Here is an 18,676-nt window from a genome sequence, read left to right as displayed (position 1 = left end):
GATGGACTGTTCAAATTGTCTGTTCAGGTGAGACTGAACAGGACTTCTACCACTGCATACAGTATTGTTATAAGAACAATATGCTGAAACCCTGTCTTCTCCTCCCAGAGTTCACCGAAGTTCGGCTCATCAAAAATGGCACCTCTCACTGTGAGGGTCAGGTGGAAGTGAACACTTCCTCAGGCTGGAGAGCACTCTGTGCCTCCCACTGGAGCATGACCAATGCCAAAGTTGTCTGTCACCAGCTTGATTGTGGACTTGCAGTCTCCACCCCAAGAGGAGGAACGTACTTTATGGAAGGAGGGGATGATATCTGGAAAGACCAATTCCACTGCTCAGGGTCAGAGTCCTTCTTGTGGAGTTGTCCTGTAACCGCCATGGGTGTTTCTGCCTGTGCCCATGGGAACACAGCCTCAGTCGTCTGCTCAGGTGAGTGGTCAGGATGACTGGTGCTCAGGATTCTCCTGGAGTGGTACATCTCTCATAGCAGACAGCAGGGACAACAGATTTCTGAGTGAAAGGTTATACGACCTTGAAAAGGTGAAAGATGGTTTGCTCACTCATCAATCATCTTTCAGACCAACTAAAAGGAAATGAAAAGGAATTTTCTCAAAATAAATATTGTTATTCAATTGTAATCCATAGAGAACAAAATTAACAATATATACATGTAGGTTCCTCCACCCAGGTCATCAAATGTTACACATCATGCCAGTAGGCATACCGTCTTCCACTCTAAGAATACGAAACTTGTGGTAAATCCTGCTGCAAAAAAATTATTTTATGCCTTTTGACCTTTATGCAATATCAAACACGATATTGTCTTTTGTTTGTAACTTATTTGACTCTACCTAATAACATACTTGAAACACAAGTCTTTAGGGCAGATTGATGCATTTTATTTACTGTCGAATATCCCACTGTATTCACATATCCATCCACTCATATGATGGTGGAGACTGCAGATATTTTCTCTTCTTGAGTATTAAGACAATGATTTATGTTACAGACAGATATGCACATATTCATTTTGGGTTCTTAGCACATCAACTTTTGTTTTCACTTTTAATGTTCTTTTTTGAAGAGTTATACTCCTGGTTTTAATGGGGCACAATTTATTTTTTTTCCTTTACACTCAGTGCTCTTATACTCTTTTAAAAAGAACTATATGTATCCCGAGTTCTGAAAGGAATGTTCTCAAGAATGTCTTATAGAAATTTAAATACTTTGTCATATAATAGTTTAATACCTCTGAGTTGCTATTGTACATGATGTTTAATGTGACAGAAAATACTTCATTCACTTCCTTGTTTAGATTCATTTGACTCAGAATTCTCTCTACAAAAATGACACCTGGGTCATAAATGGAAAAGAACTGTGTCTGAACTTGTTCCTATACATCCTACACTCTGTCCCGTTCTACATTTAATCTATCCGTGTGTCAAAAGTATCACTTCTTATTTGATATTTTTAGTGAATCTATGTATGATTCTGCTTTATAGAAAATACTTTCAAGTAACTCCTATAAATCTCTTGATTTTTTTTCAAAAATGTTGGTCATCGTATAAATAAGTTTTAGAATCATTTTCTTATATTTAATAACAAGAAATTCTGATATTTTTTATGAAATTGAATTTAACCTACATATGAATGTGGAGATAATGGTAAGTATTTCATTTCTCTCAGGTTTTCCACATTGTACATGGTTTTCTGCTAGTAGCTTTAGGATTTTTTATATTATTATTTCCTTCAGGAAAACATTCTACAAAGGAATTTTCTCTGAATTGATTTCAAATTTGTTCTTATGTGTTATCTTCTTTCTTAACATTATATGCAAATTACTGAAAAGTTCTTTGATCAGTACAATAAATCATACATAACTTTATCTAGACACCTAATATTAATATCTTAAAATATCCTCTTCCTCTATCTGCTTTATTCTTTCCTAAATATGCAAAGACTATTATTAAATACATGTACACGACATAATTTCCCTTTAAAATTAAAACATTTTAAACAATTTCCATAGCTAACCACAATGTAATTTTTGCATTCTATATATTAACTTTGTTATAGTGCTATTATCCTATCCATACACTTTAGTATATCACTCAAAGTAAAAGATTAAAGGATTTCTTGGATTTCTGTATGTTTGTTTATCCAATGTGATATGGACTACTTGAATTCCCTTTGAAAATGAAAAGAAAACATTAGAAAAATGAGCCACAAAACATCGTGTTTCCATTATTTCTTGAAAAGCATGTATTATCAATACCATATGGGACAAATCTAGTGTTATGAGTACTTCCTACACTCTCCAGTAATCTCTACACTACATTCAAGACAATTTTTCTCAGCTTTCACATAATGAGATAGAATGAATGGTGTTTGTCAATCTTTGACTTTTTTCAAATAACACAATGACATCTAAATTCTGTTGTCTTGCTGTGACTTAATTTGATTCATTTTTAGGGTTAAAGAATTCTTGATCGTGTATATATACTGTATTTGCTGTTTCTATGAATCTATTGATGAGCTGTGGGTTGAATTGTCATATTAATCATTGAATAGTTCTGCTGCAGTGGGGAATTGTTTCTGCACAGTGATTACTCAGAGACAGGGTGGTTCAAGCACCAAGAACTCAAATGGCTGCCTCTTGGGTATATAAGAGCTAGTAAAACTGCATCCACTGTGGTTATTTATTAGTAACTCAAGGCCACAAGAACAAAAACATAGAAGAAAGGCATGTAGCAACATACTGTATTCAAGTTTTTGTTTGGGAGTAGGACCAAAATAGGATCGTTGTTACATGACACAAGTCAAGTTAGTCCACCCAGGCTTACTGGATGAATCCACACGCTGGCCAAAGGAAACCTCTCTAACAGTAAATTGCTCTTAATTCTGTGGACTGATATTGTGGAGATTCTTTTCTAAACTTTACTCATGCATTCCATGAGCATGAGAACTATAGTTCCCACACTTCTTTCCCTTAACACACTCAGGTTCAACCAATTCTTTCAATAACATCTCCCTATCTATTCCAAAGTAATAATGGTTATCATGGCAACCATGTGTCTCTGATTTATACTTTCCAGGCCAAAAAATATAACCAGAAAATAGACAAAAACATATTTCATTTTTGTTCATGATTTCCTGCCTCAGGAATCTGGGAAGAGCTCAGCATTACTTTAGTCTACTGCAGTCTTTAATGATGTTACATACACTCATCCAGGGGTGACTGAGGACATTTGAAGACTTGATGAACCTGGAAATTCAGGAGAGCTCATCCCTTAGCTGAAACTGGAAATTCATATGGGGCTGCTGATGGGACCACCAGAAAATATAATAGTCATTTTTAGTATTTATCTTTAAACATAAAATCTGTCTTGATCACAAGTAGAAATGTGCTAGTCAAAGATAATATCCAAAGAAAGGAAACCACTGTTCTTGTGTCTAAACTTCTATCCAAGGTGTGAGCACTAGACTGTTATTAGTGTGACTTAGGATCCTCCTTTCCTGTCTTGTCTGCAGGAAACCAGACCCAGTTGCTACCCCAGTGCAAGGACTCCCTGTCTGATCCAGCAGGCTTCACAGTATCAGAAGTGCACGCTGCCAACTGCTCAGGTGAGGATATCCCAAGGACAGAGCCTGCTCCTTCCCATGTCAGCACCACTAATCTGACTTCATTTCTTTTCAGACAACAGACAGCTGCGCCTGGTGGATGGGAACGGTCGCTGTGCAGGAAGAGTGGAGATCCTGCATCAGGAATCCTGGGGCACTATCTGTGATGACAGCTGGGACCTAAATGATGCCCACGTGGTGTGCAGACAGCTAGACTGTGGGGTGGCCCTCAATGCTACGGTCTCTGCTCACTTTGGGCAGGGATCAGGGCCCATCTGGCTAGATGAGCTGAACTGCACAGGAGATGAGTCCCATGTGTGGCATTGCCCATCTCAGGGCTGGAAACAGCATGACTGCAGGCATAAGGAGGATGCAGGCGTCATCTGCTCAGGTCTGTGCTTACACAGACCACAGGATGGGATGCTCATGGATGGTGTGGATGGCAGTACCTCAGCCCTAGGGTGGGCATGGGACAAAACCTGCAAAGGCCAGAATTAACTGCACCTGTCTTTCTAGCAATGAAAATGAAGTGCTACCACTTTCACCTTCAACAACTCATGAGCTGGTCCAGTTCTATGTCTGACAAAGTCAGTCACACTTAATTTCCCTGTAGGTGAAAAATCATGAACATTAGTTCCTATTTTGTAGAAACAAATCTCTATAGACATAATGACTAAAACAACAAACAGGAATCTCTTAGAATTGTGGAAGAGGTCAACTTGGACCTGCTCACACTAAAAACTGCATGTCAGCAAGACTGCATTCCTCCGAAACTCTTGGAATTCTCATTTTCTTTCCTCTTATTTTGTTTTATTTTCTGTTTTTTTTCCTTTCCTTTCCTTTCCTTTCCTTTCCTTTCCTTTCCTTTCCTTTCCTTTCCTTTCCTCTCCTCTCCTTTCCTTTCATCTCCTCTCCTCTCCTCTCCTCTCCTCTCCTCTCCTCTCCTCTCCTTTCCTTTCCTTTCTTTTTCTTATCAACTTCTAGAACCAGCCGGCATTTGTTGGTTAGATATTCCTGCCTGCACTGTCAAATGAATCCCTTGGAACAATTTGGCAATTCTTTCTTGATCACATCTCGTTCTAGGCAAGGTCCGCCAAAAATATCAGCTCATGGGATGCAGATCCATAGCTATGATAAGTTTGGCCTCAACCTCCAGTAAAGCTAGAATGATCTCACTATGAAAATTTATTTTCCTTAATCATGTCTGAAAACCTCTGCCATATAAGACAACATGGGCACTCAAAGATTCAGGACATATTTCAGGCTCTGCTACTGTGCTTGGCACAACCCACTTGTGCTCTCTCTCAAGGAGTCTGTCAGACATTCTGTCAGGAAGCAGGATTCAGCTTTCCTCCTTCCCAGAAATAAAATCAGTATTCCTTCCTGTTACTTTCTTTCTGTATTACTGAGTTTGAAAGAAAAAGATTCATTCAAGTTGGCAAAACAGGTGAAACACAAGTAATGTTCTTTTTCCCCGTTAGTACATTCCATAGCAGAGCCAGGAATAAGCATTCACTCCATGTGATAAAGAAAAGCAAAGATAGAGAAAGGTAAATGTAGGAAATGAATAAATACTTGAGACATATTATGTATATATACCAACTTCCCATGAAGGACTTCATCGTTATGTACTGCAAACACAGATTCAAAAATAAAAATCAAACAATTTTTGAAACCTGGCAGCATCACACTAACAGTTGGCTGCTCACACTGTGCTGTTTTGCTTCTTTCTGTTTCAGAGTTCCTAGATCTCAGGGTGGTGAATGAGGACCAGGAGTGCTCTGGGTGGCTGGAAGTTTTCTACAATGGAACCTGGGGCAGTGTCTGCCACAACCCTATGGATGATGTGACCTTGTCCGTGATCTGCAGACAGCTTGGCTGTGGGGACAGTGGGAACCTCAACACCTCTGTTCCTGCAAGGGAAGGGTTGAGACACCAGTGGGTGGATGGAATCCAGTGTCGAAAAACAGATGCTTCTCTCTGGCAGTGTCCATCTGAAGCTTGGGATCCCAGATCTTGCTCTCCAAAGGGCGAGGCTTATATCACTTGTACAGGTGTAGATGACAGTCATGGAATCTTATTTTTATTTCCAAATTGAAAGAGTGAATTACAGTATATCTGCACAAGGAATTTCACATGGGGTTTATTTAGTCTGCTTATGCTAATTTGTTTCAAGGAAAATACATAAATATGCACTGAGAGTAATTTATGTAAAAAGTACCAGGGAGTTTGAATAAATTATGTAAGAGCATGAAATCTAGCTTATGCTGTTCTAGGCAGTGTTAATTAATATGTATTTCATTTTGAATACAAGAGTTTGGACCTCAGTTATACAAACCATTTGTTATTTCGTTGAGTTGTTCCACATGTAGTGAAGTTTAATTTGGCAAGGTGTTGGTTAAAGTTTTATTCACACAAGGAAACTGAGTTTACTATTAACTATTGTATACAGACTATACAATATACAATATATAGTAATAACTATTGTATATATTGTATCAGTTAAGTGAAAGATGATATAGCAATTCAAATTCTATTTGGCTGGCTTTTGAGTTCCTGATCTTTTCCTCTGAAATAAATCTACACCATTCAGATAATGTATGAGGTCCTCTGTTTTCAGAAAACAATTGAATTCCTCATAGATAGAAACTTAATTCCAGGCAAGAGAAGAGAAAAACAAAAGGAATATAGTATCAGCTCTCATGATGTTTATGCTCCACTGCTGAAAGCCTTGGGTAGAAATCTGAGTGTCAAGAAGTAGAAGCTCAGTTCCTGGGCAAAGGAAAAAAACTAAGGTTAAGACATGATGCATGCTCACAGTCTACTGAAGGAGGAGGGTATAGAGCACATATCATTATTGTAAATGCTGAGGTACAAGGCAACGTAGTGTCCTTTGGGTGCTGAGAAAATACCACCAAGTTCAGAGAGAAAGATAATGAAATAACTGGACAGGTATACCTGAAAGTCAACAAAAGCTCCAGGAATTTCATTGAGAGGGTGTCCCCAAAGCAGTTGTTTTCAAGAGGTATCTGTCTTATTGTGTGACACATCATGGGAAATAACTAGAGGCCACATAATGCTGACCGTACATTCATTTGTTAATTTATCTCTTTCTGAATCCCAGTCTTCTTGGATGGCATTTCCTCCTCTGAGCTGTTATGCTTTTATTACTGTGAACTGATAGGCCCCTACTCTCAGTCACACAAAAAGTGCATGCCTGGAAATGAGCCTGCCATCTCCTGATTTCATTGTTCCTGCAACATCCTCTTCAGTTTCATATTGTGATTACAAGAAATCCTGTCGTCATTTATAGAGTTGATCTCTGCAGAGGATAGAATTGTTGTTGGTATAAAATAGGATGGATTTCAGTGTTTTGAATAAGCACTGTACATGTATTTGTTTTCTGAATATGGTTCTACATTTACATGTACTCATTTTGATTTTTTCATATATTTCATTTGTGTTCTGTGTTATGTCCTTGTCCTATTGTGCATTACATTCTTTTGTTGTTGTGGAATTTTGTGCTGACACTTCTCACTTTCCAACTAGCCATGTTTAATTCCCATTCTCTGAAAATTGTTTTAATTGTTCACCCCAGAGGATAGAAGATGTCTATCATTTCTATATCATTTGAGATATGTCTCTTTATAAAATAAGACAAATATGAAATAGAAATTACTTCTGTGGTAATTCAATAACCATATTTTAAGTGCATATTTATTACCACCAATTATGACACTAATTTTTGTTACTTTTATTATCTTTCTGATGAGTAACATATTAATGGAATTATTTTAACAGTTCTCCTGTTTAATAAATTTCATGCTCTATTAATCAAATTCACAGATATTATTGACACATCCTTTTGATAAATGAATATAACATGTCACTCACATACTGTTCTGACTCTGGAAAAGAAGAAATGACCTAGCTAATGTGCCTTCTCCAGTGGAGCGTGCATTTAGAAGTGTGTGTGTGTGTGTGTGTGTGTGTGTGTGTGTGTGTGTGTGTGTGCATCCTTATGGCTGTGTTTCTTGTGTAAATACAGAAAGTGATTCATAGTACTATAACTGACACAATCATTTCAGCAGTTATTCAGGGCTGTGCTTCAGAGATGTCTCAGTCATAGCCTACATCTGAAAGTTGCTTTCTACCCTCTTGTCTTGTCTGAGCCCCGGACCCTAGAATCTTGTGTTAGCTCTGGACCAGACCCAGCCAGTGCTGACCCAGTGCTTTCCCTGTTTTCTCTTGAAGGACAAAGACCCAAGAGCTGTGCAGAGTCTGAATCCTGCACAGGTATTTTAATAGTTTTCAATCCCACATAGTTTCCAAGGGCCCCTTTCCTCCACCAGGCAGTAAGAAGAAATGCTGCTACTTTTCCAGACAAAGACAAGCTGCGACTCAGAGGAGGAGACAGCCAATGCTCAGGGCGCGTAGAGGTGTGGCACGAAGGCTCCTGGGGCACAGCGTGTGATGACTCTTGGGACCTGGCAGAGGCTGAGGTGGTGTGTCAGCAGCTGGGCTGTGGCCATGCCCTAAATGCCCTGGCAGAGGCTGCATTTGGCCCTGGAAATGGAAGCATATGGCTGGATGAGGTGCAGTGCAGAGGCAGGGAGTCCTCCCTGTGGGACTGTGCCAGGGCTCCCTGGGGACAGAGTGACTGCAAGCATGAGGAGGATGCAGGTGTGAGGTGCTCAGGTGAGTAGCAGGCCCAGGGACATGGACTTGTGTACAGGAGTGTGTGCTTCCAAGAGCCCTTCCTAAGCTGCTTTCTATACTGTGCTCTGTCTGTGGAGAGCTGCACTCTGAGCTCCTGCAATCCGGGAAAGAACTTTATGCATTTGTGGTAGGCATGACCCCATGAATGTTTAGTCAAAACAGTTTACTGGCTCTATTTTTTTCCTCTTTTCTCTCTAGGTGAAAGAACAACAGTACCCTCAACACCTATTGGTAAGTGCTGCATCTATTTTTAGCTGTGCAGTAGAGTAGTTATTCAACTTGTCAGGAAACTGTAGATGGAATCTTCATACTTCTGGAAAAATTTTACTAGACACATATTCAGATGTGAGAAACAGGGTATGCGATGCTTACCAGGATTCATTTAACACAAATCTCCTATAGTTAGATGTAAAAGGCAAATTGACCAGCTCAGGGTATAGCTGAATTCGCTGTATCTTGGAGTTCAGGCAGATTCATTTTCTTATGTTCATGAACATAGGATATGACTAAGATACTTGAGTTTTTCTAAACTTTTGATCTTTTCCAAAAATGATGAGAATTTTTTCTCCTCAGGAAACAATTCATTTCTACCTCCTGAACCAGGCATCTTGTCCTTACCTGTGATTCTCTGCATCACTTTAGGAGCCCTTATCTTACTGGTTCTCATCATCCTGGGAACTCAGCTGCACAGATGCAGAGCAAACCTCAGAGGTAGGATGTGGGATACTGGTGGCCTGGAAAGAATATAAGGATAGGACTGGACCATTTGTAGTTTCCAAAATTCACATATTTCAGTCTTCATTCTCACTGTAAATAAATGCTTTGATACCATAGACTTCAAGATTGAAAACATTTGAATACTTTTCCTGAGTTGACTATGAAATGCGTCCATATTATAGAACCACACATGCAGTATGTCATTGAGACAGGGTGTAAGTTGAGAAAGGATGAACACACTGAGTTCTGGGCCAACACAGAAGAATGCTAAAGAAAGACGCACTAGCAGAACAGAGGGTTTCTGCCATAGTGAGCTTTGGAGAGCACAAAGGCTTGGTTGCTTCGCAAGACAAAGGTTTTGCAAAGCATCTTGTGAATTCACATTTCTTTTGCTAGCCTCATCATCTTTTGAAGATGCTGTTGAAGAAGCCTTGTACCAAGAGATAGATTATCTCATAAAACTGGAGAAAGAGGACCTGCTGGATAAACCAGGTGGGCTTGAAAACTTCCTTTTCCTATGGGAGCTGGCAGAGGTAATGGCTGTCTTCAGTAACCACAAACCATTAATCTACTTTCACATTGCTGTAGTAGCTAGTTTCCTATTACTGTGATTGAATTCATCACATAAACCAAGTACAAGGGAAATGCCTTGTGGTTCATTGTTTTCAAAACTATTCTCCCATCATCATTTTCTCCCTTTAACGTTTTGACTTGAACAAGGGAGTACATTATGGCTGGAAATACAGGATGATGAAAGTGCTGAACTCATGATGGGCAGATGCAGAGACCTAGAGAGGAAAATGGGAGTGTTCAATAGCTCATTAAGGGAGCACCCCCAGTTACTTCAAGGACCTGAAATATCCAAATAGGCCCAACTTCCCCAAGTTTCCACCACCCTCTAACAAACCAAGCTGTGGACCAACCATTTAATTTGTTGTCCTCTAGGGAATGTGAGACTGAAACTTTAGTACACTGTGATCCTCTTCGTAAGGCATGGGCAAAAAATGTGTTTTCTACAATTCTGAAATTTAAGTATTCTTCTAAACCATGACCTCAGGCCTCTAAATGTATAGGTGTTCATGATTTTCCCCCCCAGGAAGCCTGTGTGATAAACCTGTAGATAATCTGCCCTATTATGCAGAGGACAATGAGGAAAATGGAGGCCCAAAATCTTTCCCCGGTAAGAGAGAGGTTTTTTCCTAGCACAGGAGAGTGAGGAAGAAGAATATTATATGGGAAGGTATCTTCTGTGCTTGGAATAAGAAGCATCTGTTCTCTCCAATTTATAACAGTTTCTTCACTCCACCTAGTCTTAGACCTTACTAAAGCAAAATTCAAGTTCTTTCAGTACCCAAGATACCTCTTCTCTGTCACAGACATACAAAAAATGTGATAGTATAAATTCAAAGGAAGTCCATGATTTTTAAAATAATATTTGAAAATGATCATCTGAAATATCCCATGGTGAGAAATAAAACAGGAGAAATAATGTTGAGTCTACTGTAACAGATGAATTAATTTGTAATTTATATAAATTACATTTGGTCAGGTCATGGTTATAACTAATGTTGATTTGATAATCACTGGAATAGCAGAATACATGGTGTCTCTACTTAACCGTTACAGGGAGCTCTTTTCATAGGAGGTAAGAGAGTAGAATGTTTACTATGGATTTTCCCCAGTTGATAAAGATGGACCGCTCTTAATATGAAGTTCATCCACAATGGCTCTGTGGAAATAGGATCTGAAGTTCAACAGAGAACTAGGATGGTTGAAACCCACCTCCTTATGAGGGGTTTGTAGAACTAGCAAACTACGAGTGAGAGCAGCCTAGGTTTCTCTGATCCTCTCTGCTTCATGTCTCTCCCTGTTTAGTGCATAAAGATAACACTGGGTTGTCTTAGTGCAGACTGAATCTCGTTCTATCACTAATCTATACATTTTAATGTATTTTATTTTAATTTATGATTCATATTCTTATAAAGAAAACCTGAAACTCATAGCAGGATCAATTTTGTTGCTATTTTGTCATATGATAGACTATTTTAGTAAAATATGACTGCCTTTAAGTTATTGAACATTTACAGGGTTTACATATTTTCTGTAAATACTGAGAACACATATGAGTCTTTGGAAGAGCTTTGGATTGTGTGGCCATGTTTACTACTCACTAGAATTTCTGCCTTATTAGAGAAATCAACTAGTCTAACCCATATTCTGCTCTTCATCTTAACATTGATATTTGCATAACCCACAGAACAACACATAGATGCTACAGGAAATGGTTATGATGATGTTGAAGAGTTACCTGCTCTTGAAAATCCTCTTTGTTCTGAGATGAGTGAGAAGAACCTTATCCAAGAAGAGGGAGGTGGTGGTTCTAGATGTTCTCAAACAGGTTGGTGTGCCTGTCATCAGTCTTCTTATGCCCCTGAAATGAAAACAATGAGCTAGAATCCATCAATTATCACTTTCTCTTTATTAATAGCTTTATGTAGCCTTCTACAACTACACAAGTAAACTCTTCCCCTCTTCCTAACTGCTGGTTTGTTATACCTACCCTAAATCTTCTGTTCTCTATTCCCATTGTCTATTGGATGTAGACATTGTAGACATGTATGTATGAGTTACAGATTCTTTGTTACTTTACTCCACTTTGCATGTTCCAAACCAAGATTTGATCTCAATAATAATGAACTTTTTCAAGTGATCTCTAAGAATTTATAAAGTTTTCAATATAACATATGTATGCTAGATTATATATATATATAATTTGTTTGGAAGGAAATGTTGAACTACATGTTTAAACGTGACGCTGCCCCCTATTATTTCAGAAGATGCAATGCCCTTAATTACAGACCAGATTTGATCAATCAAAGGAAGGAATAAACTTTTCTCGGTGCTTCAACTGAACATATGACATCTTTCCACTTAACTAGGCGTGTGCCCCTTGTATGGTGTGGGAAGCCCTGTAATTGGCTGCCACCTTATATCTGCAGGCCATATGAACTTAACATCTGCAGTCTGCTCCCCCTTAACTCCCTCTAGAAGTTAAGTTTGGTAGTTAAGTAGCACCTTGCCTACATAGCTTGTTTGGCCTATTCAGGAATTATGTTAATCAGCCCACCTTATGAGCCCATGCCCCGGAAATTTGAATTGACCTATAACCCTCGATCTTGCCACTGTTGCTAAGTTACCTGCTGACATTTAAGAACCCAAATCCCTCCTCCCCAATACCCTATATAATTGATACTCCTTCCTTGAATAAATGAGACTTGATTGTATTTCTTCATCTTGTCTCCATCAATTGTGTCTCTTGTTCCTTTTCATCCCATTCCCTCTGTAGGGTCTCCATGGCCTTCCTGTAGGCCCAGACATTATGGGCCCATTTTTCTTGAAAAATTGGACCCTAGAATTAGTTTGGGTTACTGTCAATTTGCATTGCACAAGTGTCCCAAATTGTTCTTATAAATACCCAAGTTTCAATTTGGTACTAAGGACTAAAGAGAGGTGCCATGGTTTTTGTAGGTGGACCCCAGGTTCATGCACTTGCATTGTGCATTTGTGATTGGTTCATTGTCTAGTGCTTGGATTGGGTATGTGAGTGCCCCACTGGCCTAGGTGTGGAGCCAGGATGTGATGTAATGGCAGGAATAAATGGTATCTCCCTTGCCTGTTTCTGTCTTGCTGTTTACAGCTGCCATGAACTGTGGCCCCTCCATGGCACCATGACTTGGAGCCAACTGAGTATGTACTGAAACTTCCAAAAACTCTAAGAAATAAGACTTTCCTTTCTCAACATTGGGAATCAGATATTTTGTCTCAGTGATGAGTAAAATGTAACTAAGGTAATCCCCGCCTTCAGTCTTAAAACACCAGCCTGATGTGTAAGAAACTATCCATGTCTGCTTCCTATGCCTTCCCATTGTTCATCTGTATCCATTTCCATTGTTCAGACCAAGACAAGTTTTTGCAAGGAGTAAACAGAATATGATGTCTCTCTACGTTTGCAACAAGGCCTATATATACATATAGGCCTTTCTGAATTAGGCTTTTGTTCTACAATTGCTCTCTGTACTCCTTTTCAATAAAAATAAGATTCTCCTCATACTTTCAGGCACCTCTCTTCTTTCTCCTGAAGAGTCTTCTAAATCTGTTATGGAAGTGAAAGGATCTCCATTGGTGTTGAGACAAGAATCCATCACTGAGTATGATGATATTGAACTGAACACCATGTCCTGTCATTTTTAAAGCAAGCCTAAGAAGATCTTCTCTTTGTATCCCCAAATAAGAAATCCTTTCATTCTTGTAATATTTTTATATACACTTAAAGTAAAATAAAGTTATATAATAAGAATTTTCATTTAAAGACTTGTGCTATGCTGGTACATTCACCTCCAATGACTGTAATTACTTAGTTTTCAAGAATCTACTAATATAAATGGACTCTCAATTCAGTCATCTTGTTATGACCTTCTAGAGACTAACCTCTTGTCTTTAGATGCACAGAAGTTTTCTCTTTTTTGAGTAGCATGAAACTGAAATATAGTCTTAAATTAAGTGAAATATGGCCTCAGAAATACATAACTGAATATTCCAAAATATCTCAGCCATCTTGTGCCAGGAAATGGAATTTCAAAATAAATGGGATAAAACAGTCATAAGGGACACAATTTCTGTCTCACAGCATTGTCCAAATTTTATGGGATAGGAATCTTACATCACATGAGGGTAGGTTTTTACCTAGGATTTTTAAAAAATAACTTCAATAAAAGAATGAGAGACCTAAGCTCAGAAGCTGAAATAAAATCATTTTATTGTAAAGGAAAGGAAATTGAGGAGGCAAAATTTTATTGGGAAGTGGAGAGAAAATAATTATATATATAGCAATCTTGTTTGATTATATTTGGAGCCCAGAGCTGGCACTTGGGGAAATTTGCTCTTTTTTATTACGTGACAATGAAGGGATTCTCCTCCCTTGATAGTTGTTATAACTTGATTGTCTATTTTATATTCTGAGACCCTTGATTGGGCTATTGCCCCTTCAATTATTTATGTGTGCATTTTTGTACAAGCACTTCTGTGATCTCTGTGCAGTGTTCAGATGCTTATTTTGTGGGATTTACAGCAGAGTTATATTCAAAGCTGAATTAGTAAAAAGGATACATGTGATTTTCAGTGTATTAATATACTGAGAAATATGTATAAAATATAATACATAAAACATATAACACATCTAAATATTGTTGTACATATTAAGTGAGTTTTGTTATGAAACTCTCTCCTAAATTTATTTCTTTGATGATTAAGTAGAGATGAGAGTAGGAGAAAATTAAGCTTTAACACAAAAGGTTACAGGTCTACAGTGAGCTAGGCTGCCTTATCAGCTCTGTTTTTTTGTTTTGTTTTGTTTTGTTTTGTTTTGTTTTTTTAAGCTGTTCACTTTAGCCAAAGTTCAACTCTTTTGCCACTAGAAACCTCATTGAGACCCTTTTACTTTCCCTGTTTGTATCCGAAAGTCCTTGTATCTCAGTAACTAGAATCTGCTCCCTGCCTAATAATACTGTGTATGCCAAAGTCCTTTTACTCCTTTCCAATTTATTGCTCACACTTACACCAACAAACTGTAATTTTGATAGTTCAACAAGTTTTATGGATTTCTATTTTTTTAAATTAGTATCTCTATTCCTTTCTCTTTCTATTTATAATACTGTTCCCAATAGATACATAGTTGACAGTATCAACTGTAAAATATTCCAGTCATAAGTTAACCTCACATAATTACTAAAGTCGATGTTGAGAGACACAAGCCACACACTGTAATTTTGTCAAAATATGCAACTGTCTTATTGTTAATTATACAAAAGCATTTCAAAAGGCAGCCACTCTCCTACCTCAGAGTAGAGACAGAATATACTCTAACTATAAAAAATGTGGATAGTAAATATAGTCAGAAGAATTTACACCATTATTTTTGTACATAAAATGATGCTATAAAAACTTGTGACTTGATGTCCAAGAATTGTGATTTCAATGAATAAAATTCAAATAAAACTTCAGCTACTATGAAAAATGATGAGTCATAGAATGCTACTAATCTATTAAGAAAAGCTAGAAAGCAGTAGGTGAAAATTACAAAAAAGAAACATGTATTAGAGACAATATTGATTAAGCACCCTAGATTTTTTTTTTTTCGGGATTTAAAAATGGTTGTTTTATCATACCTGGTAACTATTTCAAACACTAGAAAGATTGGTTATTGACTTATTTTGGGAACAATGAGCCATGCAGGACTTCAGTTGAAATATCAGAAGTTTAATGTCACTGGATGTTGGCAGGAAAAGTGTACACTGATGGCACCAAATTGCATCAAGATTTGTACTATCTGCACTATAGACTGAAATTAAGCATTTTATTTTCCAGCTCTTTCTAATATCTTCCATCCAGAACAAAAACAAATTCCTTCCATGTGTTATAAAAACCTATTTACTTTTTCACATATAATTTCTAGCATTAGTAAAAAGTATTTTTAAAAAATGGGACCACATGAGATATACAGAAATGGAAATACAGAAGCAAATATGATTTTAAAAATGATGAATTATTTACCTTGAATATTGAGAGGTTAAATACATGAAAAGTTAATGTTTTTTTGTTTTTTGGGGGGTTTTTTTTTGTCTTTTTCCTTTTTTATCGGTACCGGGGATCGAACTCACGACTGCCTGCTTTCAAGGCAGGTGCTTATGCCGCTGAGCTAAACCCCCAGCCCCAAAGTTAATGTTTTTTTAACAGAGACTGATAAATGTATAAGAAGCAGCAAAAACATAAATTTAAATACTTCACAGTTAAGAATGAATAAATTGATTTAAAGGATGGGATTTTGGAATAACTAAAAATGTGGCTTAAATAACAGGTGAACAATAATAAAACAGAAATAAAGATATAAATATTATCAGATAAAAATGGGGCACAGGTTTAATATACAGAACTGGAATCCTGCATAAAACAGATAATTAAAGAGAATAAGAAAATGAAGGAAAATGAGTAAGATAACAACAAAAGAAATACTAAAAAGAATAAATGGTAGGATTTATTTTATTTTATTTTAAAGAAAAAATAAGACAGAATTTCAAAGCACAACAGTTTGGGGCAAAAAAAATTATGTATACACTGTGTATGGTTATCTTCATATCAGTTACTCATAGTGCAAGAGGTCTGCATCTAATCATCCAAACAATACTAGCAGAAATCTTTCTCTTCAATGAGCTCAGAGAAAGCACATGTACAAAGTTTCTTTCACCTTCTCACACTAATGAGACAATATGATGTTTGCACATACATTTCTGATTTATTTTACTAATGCGTATTGTCTCAAATTGTATCCATTACCTATAAAAGTCTCAAGTACATATCTTAGATTATGAGCATTTCAACATTTGAGTATTTTAGCTGTTTCCAAAATTTAGTTATTACAAATTGTACTGCTATAAACTATGGTGCATATGTATCACTGAGGCATGATGCTGTCAATTCTTCTGAAAAAAACACCAAATAGGAAATGAAATAAACAAAATAAATCTAATCCCATGATGCCAGAAATTCAGCACAAAAACAGAATAATAAAAGTTGTTAAACAAATCATCTATCAAGGAAATCCCATTAGAATAACAATTAACTTCTCAACACAAACTCTGAAGTCAAGAAGAGTCAAGGACAAAATGGTCATCTTAATCAATACAGAAAGTCTTCTGATAAAGTTTAATACTTATTCATGATAAAAATCCTACAGAAAATCAGAACAGATTGTCTCTACCTTAATCTGATTCAAGTCATCTATGACAAACCAAAACCCACATGCTAAATGGAAAACCCTGAAATATTTTACTCTAAATTCAGGAACAAAACAACAATGTGCACCTCCACTCCTCTTCAATATAGTTTTGCAAATGTTAGCCAGAACAATTAGACAAGAGAAACAAAAAAAAAAAAAAAAAAAAAAAAAAAAAAAAACAAGGATATGAGAAGATAACATGATATTCTACATAGAAACCTCCAAAAACATTGTTTGCAGATGACATGATACTCTATGTAGAAGACTCCAAAACTCTATCAAAAGACTGCTAGAGTTAATAAGCAAGTTGATAGCTGGATACAAGTCAACACTCAAAAATAAATAGCATTCTTGCACACAAACAGCAAACTCACTGGAAAAAGAATGACTGTCCTCAAATAATGAGACAATAATAAATAATGTTGGAGTTGTGGGGGAAAGAACACGTCTTCACTGTCAGTAGTGTGTAGACAGGTACAATCACTGTGGAAATCAATGTGGAGCTTCCTCAAAAAAACTAGAATTTAAGATTCCATTCAATTCAGGCATTTCCGTATTGGGTAATTTCCCAAAAGAATTGAAAATATCATGCCACAGTAATACATGTGCACCCTACTTTATAGCAGCATAATTTGTAATAACTAAACTGTGGAACAATTCAAATGCCTACCAAAAAGATGTGATTTTTTTTACAATGGACTACTAAGTTATAAGGAAGGATAAAGCTGAGGCTTTTATAGGTAAATGCATGAAACTTGAGACCATACTCATAAGCGAAATAAGTCAGACTTATATGTATAATCATCATATTGTCTCCTTAGTGTAAAAAACTTAAAGAGTAAATGAAATTCAAAAGGTACAATAGATATTCTGATAGTGAAAGTGAAAGAAACTGCTCAAAAGAAAAGAAAACCTGAGATAAGGGACAGGACAAAAGGGAAAGAGAAGAATAATATATATATATATATATATATATATATATATATATATATATGCAATTGGATATCTATACTAATAATCTGTTAGTTCATCAAAAATAACAGTTTGTGCCTTATACTACTACTAGAGTGCACGCTACTAGAGTGTACTAAGGTTTTGAGGGTCAGAGTGTGAAAATTCATCGCATCAGGACAGAAGGGAAGCCTGATCACTTCAGCAGGAGGTGGGAAAGTATTTAGTAATTTGATTTGGATCGGGTTTGATCAAACTTACAACTCCAAGTGGAATGCTAGAAGCTGCCAAGGCTAAAAGTGCTAACAACTTGTTCACTGGCCTGCATGGACAGCAGCTTGCCCGCAACTCTCAAACAGTTTATGAGACAGGTCTACATAAGGGTGGCTCCTCATGAGGTATGTTGTGTATTCAAACTTAGCGAGAGTCAAAGGAAGTCTAAAACCCATCTAGAAAGCACAGGTGTGGTCATTAGCCAAAAAAAAAAAAAAAAAAAAAAACCTGGCAGAGAGTATCACAAGTGTGGTAATGGCCCAGATGGGGGAGACTAAATAATCTGACATCTGAATTAATACAACTAGGAAAAGCGAAGTAGGTGAGCATGCCTGTCTGCGTGTGTGTGTGTTTGTGTGTGTGTGTGTGTGTGTGTGTGTGTGTGTGTGTGTGTGTGTGTGTGTAGGGAGCAGCTTTGAATAGCTGCTGCTGCCCTGCCCCTCCTGCCTGAGGGCATTTTGTGTGTCAGCCTACATTTCCCATGCTCCTCATGTCCGCCTACATTACCCATAATCCTCTCCTGCTTATGTCATATATCCGGATATGATGATGACCTATTAGATA

At 37.2% G+C, this 18,676-nt stretch overlaps 1 protein-coding gene across 1 annotated transcript in view; it reads left to right on the top strand.

Annotated features, from left to right (window-relative positions):
* Nucleotides 1-13,399, top strand: part of LOC100734065 (antigen WC1.1-like) — a 122,470-nt gene extending 109,071 nt beyond the window's left edge. Inside the window, exons 11-21 of the mRNA XM_063238130.1 lie at nt 109-429; nt 3,532-3,624; nt 3,698-4,012; nt 5,361-5,675; nt 7,876-7,917; nt 8,005-8,319; nt 8,539-8,571; nt 8,914-9,051; nt 9,454-9,549; nt 11,315-11,455; nt 13,175-13,399. Of these exons, the coding sequence (XP_063094200.1) occupies nt 109-429; nt 3,532-3,624; nt 3,698-4,012; nt 5,361-5,675; nt 7,876-7,917; nt 8,005-8,319; nt 8,539-8,571; nt 8,914-9,051; nt 9,454-9,549; nt 11,315-11,455; nt 13,175-13,308 (1,943 nt within the window). The 3' untranslated portion in view covers nt 13,309-13,399. The remainder of the gene's footprint in view (nt 1-108; nt 430-3,531; nt 3,625-3,697; nt 4,013-5,360; nt 5,676-7,875; nt 7,918-8,004; nt 8,320-8,538; nt 8,572-8,913; nt 9,052-9,453; nt 9,550-11,314; nt 11,456-13,174) is intronic.
* The last annotated feature ends 5,277 nt before the right edge of the window (nt 13,400-18,676 follow it).

Source organism: Cavia porcellus, unplaced genomic scaffold (assembly GCF_034190915.1).
Source record: "Cavia porcellus strain 051 isolate PalLab524CR breed Dunkin Hartley unplaced genomic scaffold, mCavPor4.1 scaffold_27, whole genome shotgun sequence".
Taxonomy (NCBI): domain Eukaryota; kingdom Metazoa; phylum Chordata; class Mammalia; order Rodentia; family Caviidae; genus Cavia; species Cavia porcellus.
The sequence above is the reverse complement of the archived record's forward strand: the minus strand, read 5'-3'. Positions and strand labels throughout refer to the sequence as shown.